We start from the raw sequence: 26,665 nt of genomic DNA, 5'->3' as shown, positions 1-26,665 counted from the left end.
AAACCTGGGACGGTGGCAGGAGAATAGGAAGGTCAAAGAGTAATGAAGGATTGGGGTAGGGATTTGGGAGGGCCAAGTATCTGAGAGAGGAGAGAAGAAAGGAGGCATGACAACAGGAGAGAACGGTCAGGGAGGGATAAAAATAATAACTTTTATTGATTATAGTGCCTTTAACATAGTAAAACATCCCAAGGCGCTTCACAACAGTGTTAACAAGATAGAACAGATAAATTTGACATCGAGCCATAAAAGAAGAAATTAAGGCAGATGACGAAAAGCTTGGTTAAAGAGGTAGGTTTTAAGGAGCGTCTTAAAGGAGGAAGGACAGGTCGAGAAGTGATGAGGTTTAGGGAGGGAGCTCCAGAGTTTAGGGCCCAAACAACTGAAGGCACGGCCGCTGATGGTTGAGCAGTTATAATGAGGGATGTTCAAGAGGCCATAATTTGAGGCATAAAGAAAATAAAGAGAAAAGAGACAGCACAGTAAGAGTTGTGGAAGTGAGGGTGGTGGCAGAAATTGTGATATTGTGATATCTTGATATTGTGAGCATACATAAGAAAGCTGACTCAATGCTTGTGGATAATATCACTGGTGTGCGGAACCATGGGGCTTGATGGAGGTGACCACGTGTGTTTAGGAGATAATTCATTGCAGATATGCTATATTGGGACATGTATCATTGAAAGCATGAGAGGGTGGTGCTACAGGGATGGATCACAAAGAAGTAACAGTGGAGAAGGCTTGAGTGGTCTATGATGTCCAGAGCTGCATTAAGACATGGGGAGATAACACATTGCAATCACAAAGAAGGGTGACTTTGAACAGATGCTGTAGCCTGGACAGAAATCAGAGTGAATGTATTTGAACAGTGAGTGGTGGGAGAGTTGTGCATGAGACAATCTAGCAACAAGCTGTTTTGAGGACACAAGAAAAGAAAATTAGATTAGAAGTGAAAGTGGTAGTTAAAGGGGTCGAAGGTGAAATTCTACAATGCCTGTAGAAAAGAAATAATTTATAATGATACAATGGGGCTCATGGATATGAAGGTGCAGCGGGGAATTGTGGTTTCAGGATTGGGTGGGGGTGGGAGGGGGTGAAACTGGTGAGGGAAGGTCGCGGTAAGTCAGGTGCATTGGCTGTGGAAGAAGAGAAGTCGGTTGAGGCAGGGGAATGGATAACCTTAATAACGGGAACACAAAATTCCATGAGTGTTGGCAGGAAGTATAGAGGGAGTAGATGTAGGGAAGTGGTTGATGCTGGAGGAATGAGAGATTGTCATTACACTCCAGGATAATCTTGAAACAGTAAGACGAGTCAGCCACATCGAAGGAGAGGCAATATTGCTTGCAATATTCAACCCATGGCCAGTTGTATGCCACATGACTCATTCTGAATGTATGTTACATTACATTTCCCTCAGTTTGTCTTATTATTCTAGAACATTTAAAATAGCTAACACATAATCCTCTAAAGGCTTATAGATAAATGTACAATCCGCTGTGGTACTGAGTTACACTGCACAAAATGCTTTAATTCACAAAATAGTAGGTTAAAGCATATGATTAATAAAACATTGCTGTATTAACAAAGTTCAAGTGTGCTTAGGCTAAATAGATATTCTGTTGTTAAATGCATCTGTTTTACTGCTGAGTAAACAGCCTTGGGTGTGGTGAAACCAGCTCTCAAATTCCCCTGCAGAGTTCACCAAAAACCTCTCCAGAGCTTACCAATATTCTCCACGGATTTCCACTATTTATCGCTGACCATTTCCTTTCCCGTGTTCACAGCAGAAGGCAACTGAAATGTATATCGTTTCAATCTGATTTACAGAGACATCAGTTATAAATTGAGAAATAGCATGCCGTTCTCTGAATGATTGTCACATCATTCAGAATTCTGAAAATGCTTCAACCTCAGCTAAACATTTTTGTCTGCATTGCATTGAGTGGAAAAACAAAGGGAAGTTCAGCCTTTGGAAATTGGGCCCTGGTTCTCTTGTCAAAGGTTAGGTGACTAGCTCTTACTTCACACTTTCCCCAATAGAGTTACAGGTCAGCTCATTGCAGTGGATACTTTAAAAATAACTCAATTTCCACTGGAAAAAAACTATGACTGTAATAAATGAACTATGAAACCAATAAACTCTCAAATCTTTTAGTTTTAAACATTAGTAAAAAATTTGGCAGTTTGAGAAATGTTGAGAGCACTAAATAAGTGTATTATCCTTGGCTGAAGCTAACTGCCTTTGTGACTACAGATACCTGTCGATGCAAGTCACACTGGGTCTGAAAGGCACATGTTTCGGATGGATTTTTCTCCCCCCTGTAAACAACTAACTTAAGCACAGCATCATAATATGTACATCTTTTGAAGGCAATGATCTGCATCATTGTTCCAGTGGTTCCCTTTTAATTTAATTATGAAAATCATTTGTATCTAATTTTGAAAGCTGATTTAAGCATCAGTTTAAGCCTGAGCTTCTTTTTGTGAAATGATTTGATTTTGATTTAATAGGTGGTCATCAGATACTGACTGGAACCGATGATACTGAACTGGTACTGGATTCTCGTGTTCTTTGACTCGGCATGGTAAAAACACAGCAGGATAAGCCGACTGTGGCCTCTGGCAGGTCATCTTCATCGGTCCAATCATTAAGATCTGGGTTAAAACACTGGACACATTTCTTATATTTCTTTTCTACCTCATTCCAACCTCCCACTAGATAGATTTTACTGTCAAGAATTGTAACACCAGCAGTACTGACACCAACATGGAGAGGAGCAGCGTAGCTCCACTGCCCAGTATTTGGGCTGTAACATTCAACGGGGAGCACATCAATCCTCTCACCCCGAGCTCCTAGCTGACTTCCGCCCAACACATACGCACGATCTGAAAGGGAAATGGCACAGTGCCACCCTCTGGGTGTGCTTAGATTAGCCTTATCCTGCCAACTGTCTGCTGACAGATCGTAGGCACAGACCGATCGGGAATATGCATTATTGATGTATCCTCCACTAACCAGGATTTTCCCATCTATGACAGCACTAGCATGACAGCACCTGGCTACTTCTAAGGGTGTCTTAAACTGCCACTTGTTGGTTGCTGGAACATAGCATTCAACAGAGGCAAGAGGACCATCTGAATTCCTCCCCCCAATTGCAAAAAGTAAACCATTATAAACATTTAGGCTGAAGTGGGTGCGTCTCTGGACCAAGTTTCCCAGATGAATCCAACTGTTGAATCGAGGATCATATCTGTAAAAATGAATAAAAAGAAAATACAAATATTTATACAACTAGTCTTCATAATCTTTTCCAACAATAGCTTAAGAATTTGTTTGCAGTAACCCAAGAACTTTGACTGCAAATCATGGAACAGAATACAATACTTTCAAGATCTTGGGGATTAGTTAAACGTTGAGTTACATAAGAACATAAGAACATAAGAGTTAGGAACATGAGTAGGCCATCTAGCCCCTCGAGCCTGCTCCGCCATTCAACAAGATCATGGCTGAGCTGGCCGTGGACTCAGCTCCACTTACCCGCCCGCTCCTCATAACCCTTAATTCCCTTATTGGTTAAAAATCTATCTATCTGTGACTTGAATACATTCAATGAGCTAGCCTCAACTGCTTCCTTGGGCAGAGAATTCCACAGATTCACAACCCTCTGGGAGAAGAAATTCCTTCTCAACTCGGTTTTAAATTGGCTCCCCCGTATTTTGAGGCTGTGCCCCCTAGTTCTAGTCTCCCCGACCAGTGGAAATAACCTCTCTGCCTCTATCTTGTCTATCCCGTTCATTATTTTAAATGTTTCGAAAAGATCACCCCTCATCCTTCTGAACTCCAACGAGTTAAGACCCAGTCTACTCAATCTATCATCATAAGGTAAGCCCCTCATCTCCGGAATCAGCCTAGTGAATCGTCTCTGTACCCCCTCCAAAGCTAGTATATCCTTCCTTAAGTAAGGTGACCAAAACTGCACGCAGTACTCCACGTGCGGCCTCACCAATATCCTGTACAGTTGCAGAAGGACCTCGCTGCTTTTGTACTCCATCCCTCTCGCAATGAAGGTCAACATTCCATTTACCTTCCTGATTACCTGCTGCACCTGCAAACTAACTTTTTGGGATTCATGCACAAGGACCCCCAGGTCCCTCTGCACTGCAGCATGTTGTAATTTCTCCCCATTCAAATAATATTCCCTTTTACTGTTTTTTTTCCCCAAGGTGGATGACCTCACACTTTCCGAAATTGTATTCCATCTGCCAAACCTTAGCCCATTCGCTTAACCTATCTAAATCTCTTTGCAGCCTCGCAGTGTCCTCTACACAACCCGCTTTCCCACTAATCTTTGTGTCATCTGCAAATTTTGTTACACTACACTCTGTCCCCTCTTCCAGGTCATCTATGTATATTGTAAACAGTTGTGGTCCCAGCACCGATCCCTGTGGCTCACCACTAACCACCGATTTCCAACCCGAAAAGGACCCATTTATCCCGACTCTCTAATTTCTGTTAGCCAATCAATTCTCTATCCATGCTAATACATTTCCTCTGACTCCGCGTACCTTTATCTTCTGCAGTAACCTTTTGTGTGGCACCTTACCGAATGCCTTTTGGAAATCTAAATACACCACATCCATCGGTACACCTCTATCCACCATGCTCGTTATATCCTCAAAGAATTCCAGTAAATTAGTTAAACATGATTTCCCCTTCATGAATCCATGTTGCGTCTGCTTGAATCCACTATTCCTATCTAGGTGTCCCGCTATTTCTTCCTTAATGATAGCTTCAAGCATATTCCCCACTACAGATGTTAAACTAACCGGCCTATAGTTACCTGCCTTTTGTCTGCCCACTTTTTTAAACACAGGCATTACATTAGCTGCTTTCCAATCCGCTGGTACCTCCCCAGAGTCCAGAGAATTTTGATAGATTATAACGAATGCATCTGCTATAACTTCCACCATCTCTTTTAATACCCTGGGATGCATTTCATCAGGACCAGGGGACTTGTCTATCTTGAGTCCCATTAGCCTGTCCAGCACTACCCCCCTAGTGATAGTGATTGTCTCAAGGTCCTCCCTTCCCACATTCCTGTGACCAGCAATTTCTGGCATGGTTTTTGTGTCTTCCACTGTGAAGACCGAAGCCAAATAAACGTTTAAGGTTTCAGCCATTTCCACATTTCCCATTATTAAATCCCCCTTCTCATCTTCTAAGGGACCAACATTTACTTTAGTCACTCTTTTCCGTTTTATATATCTGTAAAAGCTTTTACTATCCGTTTTTATGTTTTGCGCAAGTTTACCTTCGTAATCTATCTTTCCTTTCTTTATTGCTTTCTTAATCATTCTTTGCTGTCGTTTAAAATTTTCCCAATCTTCTATTTTCCCACTAACCTTGGCCACCTTAAATGCATTGGTTTTTAATTTGATACTCTCCTTTATTTCCTTGGTTATCCACAGCTGGTTATCCCTTCTCTTCTTTTTCACTGGAATATATTTTTGTTGAGCACTATGAAAGAGCTTCTTAAAAGTCCTCCACTGTTCCTCAATTGTGCCACTGTTTAGTCTGTGTTTCCAGTCTACTTTAGCCAACTCTGCCCTCATCCCACTGTCGTCCTCTTTGTTTAAGCATAGTACGCTCATTTGAGACACAACTTCCTCACCCTCAATCTGTATTACAAATTCAACCATACTGTGATCACTCATTCCGAGAGGATCTTTTACTAGGAGATCGTTTATTTTTCCTGTCTCATTACACAGGACCAGATCTACGATAGCTTGTTCCCTTGTAGGTTCTGTAACATACTGTTCTAAGAAACAATCCCGTATGCATTCTATGAATTCCTTCTCCAGGCTACTCCATGCGATTTGATTTGACCAATCGATATGTCGGTTAAAATCCCCCATGATTACTGCCGTTCCTTTTTCACATGCCTCCATTATTCCCTTGATTATTGCCCGCCCCACCTTGAAGTTATTATTTGGGGGCCTATAAACTATGCCCACCAGTGACTTTTTCCCCTTACTATCTCTAATCTCCACCCACAATGATTCAACATTTTGTTCATTAGAGCCAATATCGTCTCTCACAACTGCTCTGATATCATCCTTTATTAACAGAGCTACCCCACCTTCTTTCCTTTCTTGTCTATCTTTCCGAATTGACAGATACCCCTGTATGTTTAATTCCCAGTCTTGGCCACCCTGCCACCACGTTTCTGTAATGGCCACCAAATCATACCCATTTGTAATGATTTGTGCCGTCAACTCATTTACTTTATTTCGAATGCTGCGTGCGTTTAGGTGGAGTGTTTTAATACTAGTTTTTAAACCATGATTTTTAGTTTTGACCCCTCCTGCAGCCCCTTTATATTCAGTGACCCTTGGGTTTCTCTGCCCTCCACTTTTACTCATCTCCTTTCTGTCTTTTGCTTTTGTCTCCTTTTTGTTTCCCTCTGTCTCCCTGCATTGGTTCCCATCCCCCTGCCATATTAGTTTAACTCCTCCCCAACAGCACTAGCAAACACTCTCCCAAGGACATTGGTTCCGGTCCTGCCTAGGTGCAGACCGTCCGGTTTGTACTGGTCCCACCTCCCCCAGAACCGGTTCCAATGCCCCAGGAATTTGAATGCCTCCCTGCTGCATCACTCCTCAAGCCACGTATTCATCTGAGCTATCCTGCGATTCCTACTCTGACTAGCACGTGGCACTGGTAGCAATCCTGAGATTACTACTTTTGAGGTCCTACGTTTTAGTTTAGCTCCTAGCTCCTTAAATTCGTCTCGTAGGACCTCATCCCTTTTTTTAACCGATATCGTTGGTACCAATGTGCACCACGACAACTGGCTGTTCACCCCCCTGTAGTTTTCAAATCAACCACCCTCCTTGAACTGAGGCTCTAATCCATGTCTGTTTATGTGTTTTTTTTTTAATTCTTGCTCTCCTTGTTTGAAGACAATGACAATGGTTTGCAGTTTCATGGGCAATGCTTTGCCAAAGTATCATTTTACCAGCAATCATAATGTTCTTCAAGGGGGACTGGATGGTATTAATTGGTTTATACTTTGTACTTTCAACTTAGGACCTAGAGGCTGATTTTCATCTCGGCCGCCGCCCACCTAAGTGCCGCCGATGGCTGCCGAGATACCGGACGGTACTTTGGGCGGGATATTCATGGCCGAGGTCCCTCGAAGGTTGGCGGGTGGCAAATGGACGATGCACGCTGCCAATCTGGACGGCAGCGGACGGGAGGTCTCATTCTCGGCAGCAGAGGCGCTTGCCGCCCAAGTGCCGCCGAGGATGGAGTCAGGCCCACGGAGGGTTGGAGACCTGGAAAAAAAAAATGCAGCAGTAAAAAAATTAAAAAACTATCAGAAGACCCCCATGTAGGTAAGTCGCTGTGGAAAAAAAAAACTTAAAATGTTTCACTTACCTTTTTTTCAGGTTCTTCATACTCACCGTCGGGGACAGACCAGCCTCCAGCCAGTGGTCCACCCGTGTTCTGCCACCGAGTCCCGCTGACTCCCACCTGCAGGAATCTGGGAGCTCGGCGGACGGGAACTCAGTTGCGCCACTCGGCCGGCCGCTGATGTCAGCGGGCTGTTCCTGGCAGCTCTCCCCTCCTGCCCGCTCCAGGCCACCTCCAAAGTGGCACTGGGCGGATCAAGAAGAGCTATGTCGGCGGCAGTGGGCGGCAGTCAGCGATAGCGGGTGCTGAGGTGGTGAATTTCAGCCCCCTAGTTTGCAATACAGTCTGGAATGGATCAAAATCTTTACCCTATGTGAAATAAGTTTGAACTATTTCAACCCAGTCTCCAATCAGCTCAAGTAACCAACACAAAACTGATCATAATCAGCATTAATGCCGTCACCTCACTGGTGTAGAAAGGGTCCTCTTCTGAGGACTGGGTTGAAGCTGAGTAAAAGGGCTTTAGTCTACAACTAGTCCATGTTGCATTTGAATGGGATTGCTCGGTGCCAACACTGGGTTTAAAAAAAAGTGGAAAAGTGTTCAGTTCCCCGTACTGACATTGCTTCCCTTGAAGAGGAGTAAGGAAACATCATAAATGATGTGCTTCATATTCTTGTCAAAAGGTAAATTTTATGTTAAATTTGTGAATCATTAATAATTCAGTGTTGCATTTTGCTAGGTTTTAGGGAGGGCATGTATTTTTTTTTTATTTTGAAGGTTAACTTTTTTTTTAGCTTTTCAATGGTAATTTTCGAAAAAAAAAAGAATCTAACTGCTATAGAGGCAAATCTCATGATACAATTTACTATTTACTTTGTTACAATGAGTAAGATGAATAAAAATTTAACAAGATTAATGTTTGTATTGGCATTTTGGAACATGAACTAATTCTGGAATCATACTGGCAGTTAAAACATTCCTATTACATGCTTAATTGTGCCATTACTGTTATGTCGATCATCTTCAGATTATGTGATCAAAATCTGTGCATTTTCATAATTAAATTTAAAACAGCAGAAGATTGAAAATAATCCATGCTTACGGTAGGGAAGCACAAAGCTTTCTTTGTTTAATAAGAGAGGCACATTTCAATATAATTAGGAACACCAAAATTATTTTAACTCTTGGAAGTGTTGCCAAAAAGCAATCTCACTAGGGCCATTAATGGGGTTCTCTTTGAGCGGTAGTGCTCTCCAGTTGATGCTTAAACATTACATCAGAAATTGGACCATATGAACATAATCTTTAGCCCGGATTGGCTGAAAAATAGCCTTTCTATGTGGTTTACAATCAATGAGACACAAATTTGCAGAATGTGAACCCCACCTCCAAAAAATACATCAGACTTTAAAAAAAATGAGGGGGTTAGAATCTAGCACGTTAATTTGAAATAAACTGAAAGTTAAAATATTTTTTTAAAACAAGAGAGAAGGTGGAGGAGAGCATAAGGGAAGAAAAGATGTTGAGCAGAAATAGTAAAATTATTTTCTGCTATTTTTGTAATTTAGTCTTAATACTTCAGTGCTAAAATTACTTTCAGTATCCAAGTAACTTTGTTGCTATGAGATTAGGGTTTGAATCAGTGTCATGGTGCACGAGGTGAAAATGTTACAAAATGTCTGGAAGCTTAGAATTTCATGCAGATACTGATAATCCAAAGGTTAAATGAGAAGTATTAAAATATTACCATGCATTTGTGAAACATAAAATGTATCATTGAGAAACAGCTAAGAGTACTAATATTTTGGTTGGTTTGTCCTAGCTAGGAAAATTAAACCCTGATAGGAACAAGATGAATGTGAGAATAGGTATACTTAATTTAAATCAGCATTTAAAGCTATACTAGAACATAAAAGAAAAACATGGAAATCCAAAAAGGAAACACAATGAAAATGACCTTAATAGCATTCCACTACAGCGAGAGATGGTTACAATCAACATTAAAATGCAACCTCAATCCATAATATTGTTCCAAAAATATTTTATCCCAAAATGCTTAGTAGAAATTTTTAAATTTCATTTGTCATGTTTCTATTTATTGGGGCATGGAGTCTATTCTGGGATGTTACTGTGAGATGTTGCACACTTGCATCATATTGATTCTTTGTAATGTCTATAGAGTTACCTGCAGAAGTTGCTCACAGCATGCTTGGCCTGATTCCTGGCATCATTTTGATCTTCTCCACCGGCAACATACAGGAATCCATCCATCACAGCCACACATTGATTGAAGCTTTTGTAAGGCATTTCAGCAAGTTTGTTCCAAACCCGTTCAGGATCTCTGTATACAATATCTCTGCTAAGTGACTTTTCTGTTAGTGCTGGTCGGCCCCCCACCATCACTAAAACTCGGAGGCCACTGCGCACCTTTGTTCTTCGGGACTGCAAGGTGTTCTGCTGATAGGGAAGCAAGTGGTAATTCATGGCCTCTACCAGAAATCTGTGACATTCTAGGTCTTGCATCATTCTCGGCACAGTCTGAACATAGTTCACCAGGTCTTGTGCTGAGATGGTACCAAACCGAATGGTGTTCAGTAGATCTGCTGCATACTTCACCCTTTTATTGTCAAAATCCAGCCATTTCATTGCAATCTGGAATGCTGTGATTTCTGATGGCAACTGCAGGTTATCATCCAGCATAAATTCCATTATTTGTTCAAAGGTGAGTTTCAAGAAGTGGTCCCTTTCTGAAAACTCGAGGAAATTGTCACGAATGAATTTATGCGCTGCTTCCTTGGTATTTTTGAGTCCATAAGTTTCTGCAATGTTCGCGATGTACATGCAATTCTCAACATTGATTTCCTGCATCAAAAAGTCACAGCACATCTTTATGAGAGAGTGCATCTGGAGCAGGTTGGCTGTTGCTATTGTGCTGCCAATGGTGTACAATGACAGCGTTATCTTTCCACAATAGGCGTAAGTAATAACTGTGACAAGACCAACGGGAGCTATGTCACTGAGGTCTACTCTCGGGGTGGATGGATCTTTCTTCAGAATATTCCTGAAGTACTCACTGCAAGAAGCCATCACCACTTTGTGAACATCAAAAGATTTGGTTTTTGTAGCAATGGTTAAATCACACAGAAACATTTCTTGTTTCATTCTGCTGAGTGCTTCCAAGAGACTGGAGCTGTAGGATGGGTTGGATATCTCAGTGGAAATACAGTTAAAACCATTGCCTCCATCTAAAAGGCCATTCACGCCATTCAAATGGATGATTGTACTTTCTTCTACAATGACAGCCCCCTCCTTGTTCTCCGCTTTACTCTTTTTAACACTTTTCTTCTTTGGTGCCATGGCTGTAATGCTGTGTCACAGTCACAATCTGGAACATATGGATTTATTTACAAACTTAGTACATATCTCTGTAACGCTCTTAATAAATGCATAAATATTTAAAAGTCCTAATAAGTTATAGACATATAACATGCATTATATTATGGAACTTGGATTGCAATTCTCCTCCCCCAGTAAAGTTAATCTTGCAGTTGTCTTTGCTTATCATGTTTAATATATTAATAAATCAATCTTAAAATAAAAAGAAAAAAATCATAAATTTTGAAAATCTGAAACAAAAATCAGAAAATGATGGAAATTCACACCAGGTCACTGCTGTGCATTTCCAGCAATTTCTGTTTTTACTTTGATCTTAAAGTAATATTGTCATAAGAATAAACATTTTTTACATAACTCTTTGACACCACTGAAGTTACTATATCTACATTTTTCCAAGATCACAAACCTTAGTTTCTACACAATCAAGCTTTGTGTTAATTAACTGAATGAACATTTGATGCATGTTAAGTTTGTTAATGTTAAACAATACGGTGAGAAATATAGTGGTTTAAATAAGATTGGAACAATCAAAAGCACATATCAAGCTACAGTAATTAATAGGATGCTGTGGAATCTCAAATTGTATACAATGATACACCCACTTTAGAAGTCCTCAGCACCAATTGCAAAAGGAGCCCAGAAACAGGCAGCAACCACCTGAATAAGGAGGATCCAGGATGGGCCTGGTTCCTCAGTTCCTCAACCTGCAAAGCCGAGTAGGCAAGCCGGGGCCTAGCTTGATCACTCACCAGCGCTGTACCACCACATTATTCACTGAACCTTTGGGAATGCTCCATAACTTCCCAGTGGCAGAAGGTGGATAGTGGCATTCCACAAGAATCAGTGCCGGGACCACTGTTGTTCACAATTTATATTAACCAATTAGACTTTGGAATCAAAAACACAATCTCTAAATTTGTGGATGACACCAAATTGGGGGGGGTGGGGTGGGAGGATCGGGGGGTGTTTAGTCAATACTGAGGAGGACTGCAACAAATTACAGGAGGACATTAATAAAATTGCAGAATGGGCATATAATTGGCAAATTAAATTCAACACAGATAAATGTGAGGCATTACACTTTGGTAGGAAGAATAGGGAGGTCACTTATTGCTTGGAGGGCGAGTCTAGGTGGGATCTAGAGAAACAAAGGGATCTCAGAGTACAAATACACAGATCACTAAAAGTTGTGACACAGGTTAGCAAAGCCATAAAAAAAAAGCAATAGGATTTATTTCTAGAGGTATAGAATTGAAAAGTAGGGAAGTATGCTAAACCTGTAAAGAACCTTGGTTAGATCACACTTAGAGTACTGCGTACAGTTGTGGTCACCATATTATAAAAAAGATATAGACGCACTGGAGAGGCTGCAGAGAAGTTTTACAAGGATGATAGCAGAAATGCGACTGTATACATATCAGGAAAGGATGAACAGGCTGGGTCTCTTTCATTTGAAAAAAGGCGGAGGGGTCTTTAAAATTATGAAAGGTTTTGATAGAGTGGATACAGAGAGAATGTTTCCACTTGTGGGGAAGAGCATAACTAGAGGCCATCAATATAAGATAGTCATCAAGAAATCCAATAGGGAATTCAGAAGAAACTTCTTTACCCAGAGAGTGGTGAGAATGTGGAACTTGCTACCACAGAGAGTGGTTGAAGCGAATAGTATAGATGCATTTAAGGGGAGGCTCGATAGGCATATGAGGGAGAAGGCAATATGCTGCTAGATTTAGATGAGGAAAGAAGGGAGGAGGTTTGAGTGGACTGGCTGGGCTGAATGGCCTGTTTCTGTGTCGTATATCCTATGTAATCCTATAACTGAGTTGAATGCTTACTGCTCTCAAGAGTGCAACAATATTTTACAAACTGCATTGAAATTGCTTTTTATTTCAATTTTCAAGTAACCATAATCCAAAATTTTCCCATCAGTAAATATTTCATTCATGTTGAACTGAAATACATCATTTATTCCCAGTTAAAAGTCTTTGAGTAGCATATTTTTCAGTACAAGTGAAATAAATGCATAAAACAAAAAGCAAAATCTGCAGATCCTGAAAATCTGAAATAACAACAGAAAATGCTGGAAACACTAAGGGAGATACCAAGGAGTATCTGTGGAGAGAGGAAGGTAGGATAGGCGTTTCAGGTCGATGACCTTTCAGACCCAAGGTTCTGATGAAAGGTCATCGACCTGAAATGTTAACCCGACCGTCCTCTTTTCACAGATGCTGCCTGACCTGTTGAGTGCTTCCAGCATTTTCTGAAATAAAAAAAGACTTGCAATTATATAGCACCTTTAATGACCTCAGGACATTCCAAAGCGCTTTACAGCCAATTAAGTACTTTTGGAGTGTAGTCACTGTTGTGATGTGAGAAATGCGGCAGCCAATTTGCACACAGCAAGCTCCCACAAACAACAATGTGATAATGACTAGATAATCTGCTTTAGTGATATTGGTTGAGGGATAAATGTTGACCAGGGGATAACTCCCCTCTCTTCTTCAAAATAGTGCCATGGGATCTTTTACGTCCACCTGAGAGGGCTGACAGGGCTTCGGTTATCGTCTCATCTGAAAGACAGCACCTCCAACAGTGCGGCACTCCTCAGCACTGCACTGGAGTGTCAGCCTAGGTTTTTTTTGCTCGAGTCTCTGGAGTGGATCCTGAACCCACAACCTTCTGACTCAGAGGTGCAAGTGCTATCCGCTGAACCACGGCCATGTTGTACAGTGTTTACTGAGTATCATATTCAGACAATACATACACTATGAAACAGGCTCCCTGGTAACTCAGCAAGTTTACCTGGAAGGTGGCTGAGCCACATGAACTTAAAACAATCACTTTCACTAGAGAAAAAGTACTAAGCAAAATAACGGGACTAAAGGCGAACAAGTCCCCTGGACCTGATGACTTGCATCCAAGGGTCTTAAAAGAAGTGGCTGCAGAGATAGTGGATGCATTGGTTGTAATCTATCAAAATTCCGTGGATTCTAGAGAGGTTCCAGTGGATTGGAAAACCACAAATGTAACCCCCCTATTTAAGAAAGGAGGGAGACAGAAAGCAAGAAACTATAAACCAGTTAACCGAACACCTGTTGTTGGGAAAATGCTGCGGTCCATTATTAAGGAAGCAATAGCAGGACATTTAGAAAACCATAATGCAATGAAGAAGAGTAAGCATGGTTTTATGAAAGGGAAATCATGTTTGACAAATTTGCTGGAGTTCTTTGAGGATGTAACGAGCAGGGTGGATAAAGGGGGACCAGTGGATGTCATGCCTTCTGGAAATCCAACTACATTCGATAAGGTGCCACATAAAAGGTTACTGTACAAGATAAAAGTTCACGGGGTTGGGGATAATATATTAGCATGGATAGAGGATTGGCTAACTAACAGAAAACAGACAGTCGAGATAAATGGGTCATTTTCAGGTTGGCAAACTAATTAGTGGGGTGCCACAGGGATCACTGCTGGAGCCTCAATTATTTACAATCTATATTAATGACATGAATGAAGGGACTGAGTGTAATGTAGCTAAATTTGCTGATGATACCAAGATACTTGACCAGCTCCGTTGGGCGGGCCACCTTGTCCGCATGCCGGACACAAGGCTCCCAAAGCAAGTGCTCTACTCGAAACTCCTACATGGCAAGCAAGCCCTAGGTGGGCAGAGGAAACATTTCAAGGATACCCTCAAAGCCTCCTTGATAAAGTGCAACCTCCCCACCGACATCTGGGATTCCTTGACCAAAGACCGCCCTAAGTGGAGGAGGAGCATCTGGGAGGGCGTTGAGCACCTCGAGTCTCGTCGTCGAGAGCATGCAGAAAGCAAGCGCAGGCAGCGGAAGGAGCGTGTGGCAAACCAGACTCCCCACCCACCCGTTCCTCCAACGACTGTCTGTTTCACCTGTGACAGAGACTGTAATTTCCGTATTGGACTGCTCAGTCACTTGAGAACTCACTTTTGGAGTGGAAGCAAGTCTTCCTCGATTTCGAATGACTGCCTATGATGATGATGCTGATGAGGTGGGAAAGCAAGTTGTGAGGAGGACTCAAATAATCTGCAAAGGGATATAAATAGGCAAAAATTTGGAAGATGGAATATAACGTGGAAAAATGTGAGGTTATCCACTTTGGTAAGAAAAATAAAAAAGCAAATTATCATTTAAATGGGAAGAGATTACAAAATGCTCCGGTACAGAGGAATTTGGGGTCCTTGCATGTGAAACTCAAAAAGTTAGCATGCAGGTACAGCAGGTAATTAGAAAAGCAAATGGAATGTTGGCCTTTATTGCAAAGGGGATGGAATATAAAAGAAGGGAAGTCCTGCTACAACTGTACAGGGCCGCACCTGGAGTACTGCGTACAATTTTAGTCTCCTTATTTAAGGAAGGATATACTTGCATTGGAGGCAGTTAAGAGAAGGTTCACAAGGTTGATTCCTGAGATGAAGGGGTTGTCATAGGAAGAAAGGTTGAGCAGGTTGGGCCTATACTCATTAGAGTTTGGAAGACTGAGAGGGGATCTTATTGAAGTGTATAAGATTCTGAGGGGGCTTGACAAAGTAGATGCAGAGAGGATGTTTCCCCTCGTGAAGGAATCTAGAACTAAGGGGCTAGTCTTAGATAAGGGGTTGCCCATTTAAAATGAGGAGGAATTTCTTCTCTCAGAGGTTTGTGTGTCTTTGGAATTTTCTACCCCTGAGAGCTGTGGAGGCTGGGTCATTGAATATATTTAAGGTGGAGATAGATGGATTTTTGAGAGATAAGGGAGTCAAGGGTTATGGGGAGAGGGCAGGGAAGTGGAGTTGAGCCCAATATCAGATCAGCCATGATCTTATTTGGTGGCGGGGCAGGCTCGAGGGGCCGGATAACCTACTCCTGCTCCTATTTCTTATGAACCAGCAAGATCCAACATTTGATCTGCAGTCCATGATGCATTAGTTGATCTCAGCCCAGGATGTGGTAGGGCTTTATAACTTGGAGTAGGGAAGGAAACAACAATGTGGAATCCAGCTCCTGCTCGTTACTTAGCAACTCCTACTGGAAATGTGCAAATGTGGAGGCTGGGTGAGGACAGGGTTGAGCTCAATGCTCCTGTGATGAGGTTGAATAGCCTGCCGACACTCACCGTCAAGGCTCACACATGAATAACAGGCACTTGGGCACGATTCTGGAACGTTGTGCAATCGAATCCCTTCAACAAAACCGAGAGAGGAAGCGAGGAAAGAACATTTGTGAGAAATAAGAGTTTATAACTTTAGAATTTTGTTTGTTAGCACACAATTTGTTCTAAACACAATTATTAAAACATGTTTATATCTAAAGATCATATGCAGATTCAAATGACAAAAATCATTAACTTAACCTGGTGAAGGAACTCTCTCAAAACAATGAATAAACAAAACATGGACTATATATCTGAAGTAAAAAAACTATTTTTTAAAAGTTCAAAATGACATTAAAAAAAATAAAAGTGTAGGATTTAATCGTTGATATTCTAGTTAGTAATCAACACATGGAGCGGCTGGCAAAGGACTAAGGTCCGAGTGAGCTGAAGCTTCAGCCCCCTACATTCTTTCTCTCCTTGCATCTGCTGAAGGACATCACCCATCTCCAAGAATAGTAACACTGCAGCTCAGAACCCAGCAGCTCTCACAGGGCTTTCCATATTAAGATTGGTTCAAATAAAGATACTGCCATTCTGGCAAAAGGTGGTTTGGGGGAAGGGTCGACATTTCATTCATTAGAATTAATTTATCAGCATAAAACAGCTACTTTAAACCAAAAAGGAAATCATTTACTTCAAAGGGGAGTTATCTCACACACTAACGTTAAAGATCTGAATTCATGTACAAGCACTCAATGAGTTATTTAAACTGATGTTATAAGTAAAGGCATGACAAAAAGTTAACACTTGTCATCATCTAATACTTCCATTTAACAATCTCTAACATAAACTGATATACAGTGAATCCATTATTAAGAGATCGAAATAATGTAACGGATTTTTTTCTTAATATAAGAATATTTAGTTGTATAAACGCGTTCCTTTTGAAATTTAATCTGAATATAAACCTACAAGTTGTAAGTTAGAATACAAAGTTACTGCTTTTTAATGGTCTACCGATTTCACACATAGGAAAGCCTACCCCTAATGATGAACTTTCTTCCTGTAAGTATTGGAGGACGGCCGTGTGTTCTCTCGCCTCTATTGCTGAAGACTGTCAAGACAAAGCCGGCGTCGGCTCGGTAAAAAAAATGATTCTGCGCATTGCATCTCTGTTAAATCAGGAGACTGGGTAGCTTTCAACGCGTTTCCGGGAGTGGAGCTCAGCTCACTTACAGCAGCAGCCTCAGGTGAGCCTGTGTGCTCAGTCTGAAGGAGTCAAGTATGGCAGAAGAGATAGTGCAAAATATATTGCATCTGAAAGAACGACTCGTCGAGGTCAGCGACCCAAATAAGGTGTGTTTGTGGGGTAAAAGTTCCAACGTGAACTGTCCCCGTATTGCAATTGTTCACAACATTGTTACCTACACAGGCAGAAGTGAGGTCTGGGGTACTTCAGTGCTCAGGAAGGAAATGGAGCAACTAATTCAATTCTCGGGTTGATGTGGCGAAATCTTATACCAATGTGTTACTCTGTTCTACTTCATGGAATTAGAGTTAAAGTAGGCAACAAAATCTATTCAGTTGCTACCTGAAAATTATTTGGGCCCTTTGTATGGTTTACTTAATTATATGTAGAATGTGTATATGAAGGATGGCAATCTAGACAAACTACCAAAAGCTGGCTCAGTGGCTGTAAGAAAACTGACATAGACTCCCCGCCCCCCCCAAAAAAAGTTTGCAATTTAAAAACACTTCTGAATAGAGACTGATGACCTATAATTGCACTGAAAATGCAGTCTGGGCATAGGAATGTTAGCTGAAGGTATACCCAGCATTCCATCTTTCATTTCTGGTGGTAAAATTGTGGGCTACTTTGGTCCTATATGGTCCTGTATCACTTGATAAATCTGATCAGCCCTCCTGCTGTCTAAATTATCTGTTTCCTGAAAAGAACATCAACCATTTTTGCAAATTAAGTGATGTTACAAATTTGGGTCTTCCATAAATACTTTCTTGGGTTCTGTTGTTCCCATAAGTGGTTTGAGTCTGGCAGTTTTATTGGAGCTGCCTGACATAGTCCTGTATCTACTTGTATAATCTTCAACACACTAGTAATGTAATGGTGACACAGTCTTATGACCTGGACTGGATTTTTGTGTCCTTTCCGAGGATACGTCATGCTCCTGAAGGTAGATGAAATAAACAGTTGGTGAAACCAAGTTTGATATGAATCAACGAGCTGCTTTTTTTTGACATGTAGAGCACAAGGGTAGGATCAGAGTCGCCATTCAATTGGTACAACAATATCTTCATTTAATATCCAATAAAAAAAGTAGTGTGCTTCCCCCACATCAGCTTACTTGACATAAGCAAAGTGTCTGCATTTCTAACCTCTTCACCTCTGTGCTAGCTCACAAACTTTCCCTTTAATGAATCTGAGTGCTTTTGCAGCTTTCCTCTTTCTAATGCTTCATTTTCTGTGTGTCTCTTTTTAAACCTCCCTCTTCACCGATCGAGATCAAAGAGCTTTTTAACACAATTGGTGTGAGGTGCTCTTCGGTTATCCAAAACAATTACTTATTGTTCAGTTTCTGGGAGAAACAACTTCTGCTTAGCCACCTATTGTCTATGGATAAGAAAACTGAGATTCTTGCCAAGTAGGCTCAGCTGGTAGTGTCTGCATTGGCCTGAACCTGTTTCTTGACAATAGTGTGAACTTGAGTGGTAGCCAAGTAAATTTGTACAAACGTGATTCGGTCTGCTTGGTAAGCCGTATGCATTTGGAGTATTTTATGCAAGTTCAGCTTCTTGTCACGTATTCAGTTGTGGCTTTTCTAGTAAGTTAGAGGATGGCTATGGAGGCAGAAGCATGAGAACATAATGTACCTATTCTGCATGGTAGCTACCTGATATTCCAAGATCATTTTTGGCTTGCACTGGTTGAACCAGTGGCTGCACACTTATCAATCTGAAAGTGGTGGGGTGGTGGGGGGAATGGTAGAAGATCATGCAGGTAAAGGAGTAATAAAGTAGTGTGTGTTACTTTTAATTTAAAAGTGTATTACTCCAGCCATTAACTCTCACCACTTTACATGTCTCACTGCAACATACCCCTATTGCCAATTCTACGCTGATCGATCTTTCATCTGCTTCACCGGCTCAAGTTCCTCCTGCTTGAGTCCATGGCTTCGCTCTGCTTTGCCCTAGAGATGCTCTGCTGTGCTAATTGGCTCTATTGGTTGTCCCAAAGTAGCACACTATCATTTCCCCCAACCCCACTCATAGTCACATAGTATTTACAGCACAGAAACAGTCCATTCAGCCCAACAAGTCACCTGGTGTAAACTTCTATAGATTTTTCCTGTTTCTCTCTCCCCTCGCCAGCCCATTGCTTCCCTTTAACAGTCCTTCCACCATCAGTCCACTTGTCCCTTTAAAATGCCTGCTCCCTTGCAAATGAGACCCTTCCCATCCATGACTTAGTCCTTGATGAATCCATTGACATCCTAGATCTAACCAAATTCTTTCTCGCTGACAGTGATACCATTCCTCCCCATATTAAAGCCATTATGTCATGTGCCCACAGTGGTAAAGCTCTCAAATCTACTCCCAGCTCCCTTTCTGGCATTCACTCCAACCTCATCCCTTGTTTTGAATGAGCTGTGAAACCAAGGCCCTATTTGCTTTCTCGAGTAAACTTAAAAGATTCAATGGCACTACTTAAAGAAGAGCAGGGGAGTTTTCCTAGTGTCCTGCAAATATTTACTGGGCCAGGCCGTCACACTGATCCTGCCGTTCCCTGGCCTGCTCCGATGGTGCTCACAGGCCGCGGGCTGCTCAGCCTGCTGGGCCAGGCCGTCATACTGCTCCTTCCGCTCCCTGGCCTGCTCCGATGGCCAGGGGCCGAGCACCATCGGAGCAGGCAGGGAATGGCAGGATCAGTGTGGAGGCATAGCACTCCAGGGAGCAGCACATGCTGGAGCAGGAGAGCAACGGCAGTGAAGAGGGACGTCACCGAGATCGTGGGCAGGAGTGGCGAGGTCAGGGTGAAGGAATGGCGAGAGATTGTAGAGGGCCGTGATCGGAGCCCAGAAGAGGCGTGGGCCCAGGGGAGGCATAGGCTATCCCACACTGCGATATGTGTGTGCACTAGGCCTGTGCACTAGGCCTGTTCAGCAAAGCTGGTCTCCAGTCGTCTTGGTTAATCGTTGCCCGTGTGGTGGCTGGTGGCCACCACACATTTAAAAAAATCCACGCACAGGCATCTTCCACCCTTCAAGATTTAGTTCAGGACTTGGAATTTTAGGTCCTTCATTGAAACACCTGTGAACTTTTTGACGTGGAAGCAAGTCATCCTCGATTCGAGGGACTGCCTATGATGATGCAAATATTTATCCCTCAATCACCATCAGTAAAACCAGATTATCTAGTCATTTTACTCATTGCTGTTGCTGGGACTTTGGGTGCAATTTGGCTGCCACATTTCCTTGCATTACAACCTGTAACTTCAAAAGTGTTTTAATTGGCTGTGAAGTGTTTTGGGATGTCCTGAGGTCATGAAAGGTGTCATTCAAAATGCAAGTTTGTTCTTTTCTGGTTCTCCACTCTTATTGACCTACTGAAAGTTCCTTGTTTCTGTTTTCAATGCCCTTATTTCCATCCAAACCTTTGTAGTCGTCCACTCCTGCTGCTCCCTGTGTTCTCAAATCTGAGTGTCACAGGCTCAAGTGCAGATTACGAATGACTGACATCCTTGTCTGTTGCCAGATTTGACTCAACTCTCTGAAACCTTTGTCGGTTGATATAAAGGGGAGGCTTTCAGCGCTCACTGTTATTAAAGTGTAAATTGGACAGCAATTTCCAGCGACCGCACATGCGCAGTTAAACGCACAAATCAGGAAGTCGCTGTCCGAGTTGCCCTGTTCCTTCAGAAACTTTGTCATAATGGTATCTCGCTGAGAGACACAGCATTGAAATGCATGGCAGGGAATGAAGTTGCTGTTTTTTGTTTGTTTGGAGCTGATTTGATGTTAAATATTCTTAATTGACACTTCCTGGTTTAGACTCTGTGCTGCTCAGTAATCATTCTTTAATCTGATTGGTTAAGGAGATGCACAGTTGCTTACCCTGTCCACACAAGTCTCCGATCCCCTGCAGAGGGTGGTGTACTGAAATGGTATTCTAATCACAGCAAGTTCCAGTGCAAAAGCCCATAGAAAGTCTGTGGGCAAGTGTAATGAATGGCTGCGTTATTACGTTCTGCTCTATTACTGTAGGATTGTCATTGGCAAGTGCATTCCCGAACCCTTACTAATAACTTCCTATTCAAGTTTCTTAAAGCTATCATTCTCACAGCTGATGACTGTTGCAAGCAGTTGGCTATCAACAATGACAACTTGCAGCATCTTTAACGTAATAAAATGTCCCAAGGCGTTTGACATGAGTGTTATAAGACAAAGGTTTGACACCAAGCCATATAAGAAGAAATATGGCAGATGACCAAAAGCTTGGTCAAAGAGGTAGGTTTTAAGGAGCATCTTAAAGGAGGTGAGGCGGGGAGATTCAGGGAGGGAGTTCCAGATCTTGGGGCCTAGGCAGCTGAAGACACGGCTACCGATGATTGAACGATTATAATCAGGGATGCTCAAGAGGGCAGAATTTGAGGAGCAAACATATTTCTGGGTGGGGTGGAGGAGAAAGGCCATAGGGGGATTTGTAAACGAGGATGCGAATTTTGAAATCCAATGGAGGTCAGTGAGCATGGGTGATCGGTGAACAGGACTTGGTGTGAGTTAAGATACGGGCTGCTGAGTTTTGGATGACCAAGGTTGCGAACAGTATGATTCAGCCTCAGACAAATGCTAGGGAGAGAGATGGAATCGGTGGTTAGGGAACGGAGTTTGTGGCAGGGACCAAAGACAATGGCTTCAGTCTTCCCAATATTTAATTGAAGAAAATTACTGCTCATGTAGTACTGGATGTCGGACAAGCAGTCTGACGATTTAAAGACTGTGGAGGGATCGAGAGAAGTGGTGGGGAGGTAGAGCTTGGGTGTCATCAGAGTACATGTGGAAACTGATGCCATGTTTTCAGATGTCACCAAGGGGCAGCATATAGATGAGAAATAGGAGGGGGCCAAGGATCGATCCTTGAGGGACACCAGAGGTAACTATGCGAGAGTGGGGAGAGAAGCCGTTGCAGGTGATTTTCTGGCTTTGATTCGATAAGTAGGAATGGAACCAGGCGAGTGCAGTCCCACCCAACTGGACGATGGTGGAGAGGCAGTGGAGGAGGATGGAGTGGTCAACTGTCAAAGGTTGCAGACAGGTCGAGAAGGATGGGGAGGATAGTTTACCCTTATCACACTCTCAAAGGATATCATTTGTGACTTTGAGTGCCGGTTTAGTACTGTGGCAGGGGCGGATACTGGATTGAAGGGATTCAAACATGGTATTCTGGGAAAGATGGGCACAGATTTGGGAGGCGACAACATGTTCAAGGATTTTGGAGATGGGGTGGTAGCTTGCAAACACGATGAGGTCGAGTTGTGTTTTTGAGAAGAGAGGAGATGACGGGAGATTTGAAGGAGAGGGGGACTGTACCTGAGGAGAGAGAACCGTTAACAATGTCAGCTAACATGGGAGCCAGAAAAGGAAGTCGGATGGGCAGCAGTTTAGTGGGAATAGGGTCAAGAGAGCAGGAACATAAGAACATAAGAATTAGGAACAGGAGTAGGCCATCTAGCCCCTCGAGCCTGCTCCGCCATTCAACAAGATCATGGCTGATCTGGCCGTGGACTCAGCTCCACTTACCCGCCCGCTCCCCATAACCCTTAATTCCCTTATTGGTTAAAAATTTATCTATCTGTGATTTGAATAAATTCAATGGGCTAGCCTCAACTGCTTCCTTGGGCAGAGAATTCCACAGATTCACAACCCTCTGGGAGAAGAAATTCCTTCTCAACTGGTTTTAAATTGGCTCCCCTTATTTTGAGGCTGTGCCCCCTAGTTCTAGTCTCCCCGACCAGTGGAAACAACCTCTCTGCCTCTATCTTGTCTATCCCTTTCATTATTTTAAATGTTTCTATAAGATCACCCCTCATCCTTCTGAACTCCAATGAATAAAGACCCAGTCTACTCAATCTATCATCATAAGGTAACCCCCTCATCTCCGGAATCAGCCTATTGAATCGTCTCTGTACCCCCTCCAAGGCTAGTATATCCTTCCTTAAGTAAGGTGACCAAAACTGCATGCAGTACTCCAGGTGCGGCCTCACCAATGCCCTGTACAGTTGCAGCAGGACCTCCCTGCTTTTGTACTCCATCCCTCTCGCAATGAAGGCCAACATTCCATTCGCCTTCCTGATTACCTGTTGCACCTGCAAACTAACTTTTTGGGATTCATGTACAAGGACCCCCAGGTCCCTCTGCACTTCAGCATGTTGTAATTTCTCCCCATTCAAATAATATTCCCTTTTACTGTTTTTTTTTTCCAAGGTTGATGACCTCACATTTTCTGACATTGTATTCCATCTGCCAAACCTTAGCCCATTCGCTTAACCTATCTAAATCTCTTTGCAGCCTCTGTGTCCTCTACACAACCCGCTTTCCCACTAATCTTTGCGTCATCTGCAAATTTTGTTACACTACACTCTGTCCCCTCTTCCAGGTCATCTATGTATATTGTAAACAGTTGTGGTCCCAGCACCGATCCCTGTGGCACACCACTAACCACCGATTTCCAACCTGAAAAGGACCCATTTATCCCGACTCTCTGCTTTCTGTTAGCCAGCCAATTCTCTATCCATGCTAATACATTTCCTCTGACTCCGCGTACCTTTATCTTCTGCAGTAACCTTTTGTGTGGCACCTTATCGAATGCCTTTTGGAAATCTAAATACACCACATCCATCGGTATATCTCTATCCACCATGCTCGTTGTATCCTCAAAGAATTACAGTAAATTAGTTAAATATGATTTCCTCTTCATGAATCCATGTTGCGTCTGCTTGATTGCACTATTCCTATCTAGATGTCCCGCTATTTCTTTCTTAATGATAGCTTCAAGCATTTTCCCCACTACAGATGTTAAACTAACCGGCCTATAGTTACCTGCATTTTGTCTGCCCCCATTTTTAAACAGAGGCGTTACATTAGCTGCTTTCCAATCTGCTGGTACCTCCCCAGAGTCCAGAGAATTTTGGTAGATTATAACGAATGCATCTGCTATAACTTCCGCCATCTCTTTTAATACCCTGGGATGCATTTCATCAGGACCAGGGGACTTGTCTACTTTGAGTCCCATTAGCCTGTCCAGCACTACCCCCCCTAGTGATAGTGATTGTCTCAAGGTCCTCCCTTCCCACATTCCGATGACCAGCAATTTTTGGCATGGTTTTTGTGTCTTCCACTGTGAAGACCGAAGCAAAATAATTGTTTAAGGTCTCAGCCATTTCCACATTTCCCATTATTAAATCCCCCTTCTCATTTTCTAAGGGACCAACATTTACTTTAGTCACTCTCTTCCGTTTTATATATCGGTAAAAGCTTTTACTATCTGTTTTTATATTTTGCGCAAGTTTACTTTCGTAATCTATCTTTCCTTTCTTTATTGCTTTCTTAGTCATTCTTTGCTGTCGTTTAAAATTTTCCCAATCTTCTAGTTTCCCACTAACCTTGGCCACCTTATACGCATTGGTTTTTAATTTGATACTCTCCTTTATTTCCTTGGTTATCCACGGCTGGTTATCCCTTCTCTTACTACCCTTCTATTTCACTGGAATATATTTTTGTTGAGCACTATGAAAGAGCTCCTTAAAAGTCCTTCACTGTCCCTCAATTGTGCCACCGTTTAGTCTGTGTTCCTAGTCTACTTTAGCTAACTCTGCCCTCATCCCATTGTAGTCCCCTTTGTTTAAGCATAGTATGCTCGTTTGAGACACTACTTCCTCACCCTCAGTCTGTATTACAAATTCAACCATACTGTGATCACTCATTCTGAGGGGATCTTTTACTAGGAGATCGTTTATTATTCCTGTCTCATTACACAGGAAGTGGGTCTCATGGACAAGATGAGTATGGAGAGGTCAAGAGGGGAGATCAGAGAGAAACTGGAGAGATGCAAGTTCAGGGCTAGTACAGGGGGGAATCTCAGAGGAAGTTTGGCCTGGTGAACTAGGGGAAGGAAGGGAAGTGGCAGAGGCAGCTGATCGGATGGTCTCAGTCTTTGATACAAAGAAGTCCATGAGCTCCTCACACTTGTTGTTGGAGGTGAATGTGATGGAGACAGCGGAGAGGGGTTTAAGAAGACGGTTAGCAGTTGAGTAGAGTTGATTAATCTAGAACTTCACTAGTTCTGCTTATCTATCATCTGTGTCCTTGACCACCGCAACTGATTTCCCCTTCCTATTGCCTATCAATGAAAAAGGCCATCCTGAATGCAAATCTTTCTATGGCCTTGTTCCAGCCTAACTCTGTGATCTCATTCAGCTCTTTAATCCCTGTTGATGTCCTCCTTTTTTCCAAATCTGGCCTAATGTGCTTTTCGCTCTCCCTCTACTTGTTTAACCTTTGTACTTCATTGGCTGTAAAGTGCTTTGAGACATCTGGTGGTCGTGAAAGGCGCTATATAAATCCAAATCTATCTTTTGATGTTGGAGCCTTCAGCCATCTTGCCACCATGTTCTCTCCTTTTGCGTGACTCCCAATGGTAAATTGTGCTGGCATATTTTGCTATATTAAGTCTTTATGAATCCAAGATTTAAAAAAAAACATCTTACTCTTAAAATCTCATGGCAAATATATAAAATTGTTTAAATGACAATGAAGCCACAAAAAATCCGTGTTTCATATCATTTTTGCTTCTGATCTACTTCGTAAATATATATGCTTGAAACAAACTATATGTTTGAACCCCTCCAATCAGGTTTCTGACCTGCCACAGAATTAAAACAGCCTTTATCAAAGCCACAACTTGCATCCTATGTAATTTGACCATGGTAAACTATCTCTCCTCATCCTTCTTAACCTTGCTGCAGCCTTTGACATGTTTAGCCACGCCATTCTCCAACACCTCTACTCTGTTGTCCAGCTGGGTGGGACTGCACTTGCCTGGTTCCATTCATATCTATCTAGTCATAGCCAGAGAATCACCTGCAATGGCTTCTCTTCCCACTCATGCACGGTAACCTCTGGAATCCTCCAAGGATCTATCCTTTGCCCCCTCGGCAACTTCATCTGAAAACACATCATGCTTCACATGCCACTGACTATACCCAGCTTTGCCCTCCACTGCCTCTGATTTGTCACACTGCTTTTTTGACATACAGTATTGGATGAGCAGAAATTTCCCCCAATTAAATATTGGGAAGACTGAAATCATTGTCGTCGGTCTCCGCCACAGTACTCTGTTCCCTAGTCACCGACTCCATCACTCTCCCTGGCCACTGTCTGAGGCTGAACCAGACTGTTCACAACCTTGGCGTCCTACTTGACTCTGAACTGAGCTTCCGCCCCCATATCCTCTCCTCACCAAAACCGCCTACTTCCACTTCCATAGTATCACCCATTTCTGCCTTGCCTCAGCTCATCTGCTGAAACCTCATCCATGCGTTTGTTACCTCTAGGCTCGACTATTCCAATGTTCTGCTGGCTGGCCTCCTACCTACACCCTCTGTAAACCTTGAGCTTATCCAAAACTCTAATGCCCGTGTCCTAACTTGCACCAAGTCCCGTT

At 42.4% G+C, this 26,665-nt stretch overlaps 2 protein-coding genes across 5 annotated transcripts in view; one reads left to right on the top strand and one right to left on the bottom strand.

Annotated features, from left to right (window-relative positions):
* Positions 1-1,073: 1,073 nt before the first annotated feature.
* klhl31 (kelch-like family member 31) lies at positions 1,074-17,141 on the bottom strand. Of its 4 annotated transcripts, XM_070884889.1 has the most exons (5): positions 16,971-17,141; positions 15,950-16,015; positions 14,782-14,880; positions 9,609-10,808; positions 1,074-3,254 (listed from the first exon to the last, which is right to left on the bottom strand). In XM_070884889.1, exons 4-5 carry the CDS (start codon positions 10,778-10,780, stop codon positions 2,522-2,524), a joined length of 1,905 nt encoding a protein of 634 aa, XP_070740990.1. In that variant the 5' UTR covers positions 10,781-10,808; positions 14,782-14,880; positions 15,950-16,015; positions 16,971-17,141; the 3' UTR covers positions 1,074-2,521. The 4 variants fall into 4 exon arrangements, with proteins under 4 accessions (XP_070740990.1, XP_070740993.1, XP_070740989.1 ...); XM_070884892.1 differs by lacking the exon at positions 15,950-16,015; XM_070884888.1 differs by lacking the exon at positions 14,782-14,880 and having other exon boundaries at positions 16,971-17,140.
* A 4-nt stretch (positions 17,142-17,145) lies between these two features.
* Positions 17,146-26,665, top strand: part of eloal (elongin A, like) — an 88,003-nt gene continuing 78,483 nt past the window's right edge. Inside the window, exon 1 of the mRNA XM_070884172.1 lies at positions 17,146-17,284. Within this exon, the coding sequence (XP_070740273.1) occupies positions 17,213-17,284 (72 nt within the window). The 5' untranslated portion in view covers positions 17,146-17,212. The remainder of the gene's footprint in view (positions 17,285-26,665) is intronic.

This window comes from Pristiophorus japonicus, chromosome 7 (genome assembly GCF_044704955.1).
Source record: "Pristiophorus japonicus isolate sPriJap1 chromosome 7, sPriJap1.hap1, whole genome shotgun sequence".
Lineage (NCBI taxonomy): Eukaryota > Metazoa > Chordata > Chondrichthyes > Pristiophoridae > Pristiophorus > Pristiophorus japonicus.
This window is presented reverse-complemented; position numbering and strand designations above follow the sequence as displayed.

What these genes read in the sequence shown, in the direction of transcription:
- klhl31 (XM_070884889.1), bottom strand. Translation starts at nt 10,780, where the DNA reads ATGGCACCAAAGAAGAAAAGTGTTAAAAAGAGTAAAGCGGAGAACAAG. An exon ending in GCTGTGAGCAACTTCTGCAG is followed by an intron (nt 3,255 to 9,608) that starts GTAACTCTATAG and finishes TCATTTTTACAG; the next exon opens with ATATGATCCTCGATTCAACA.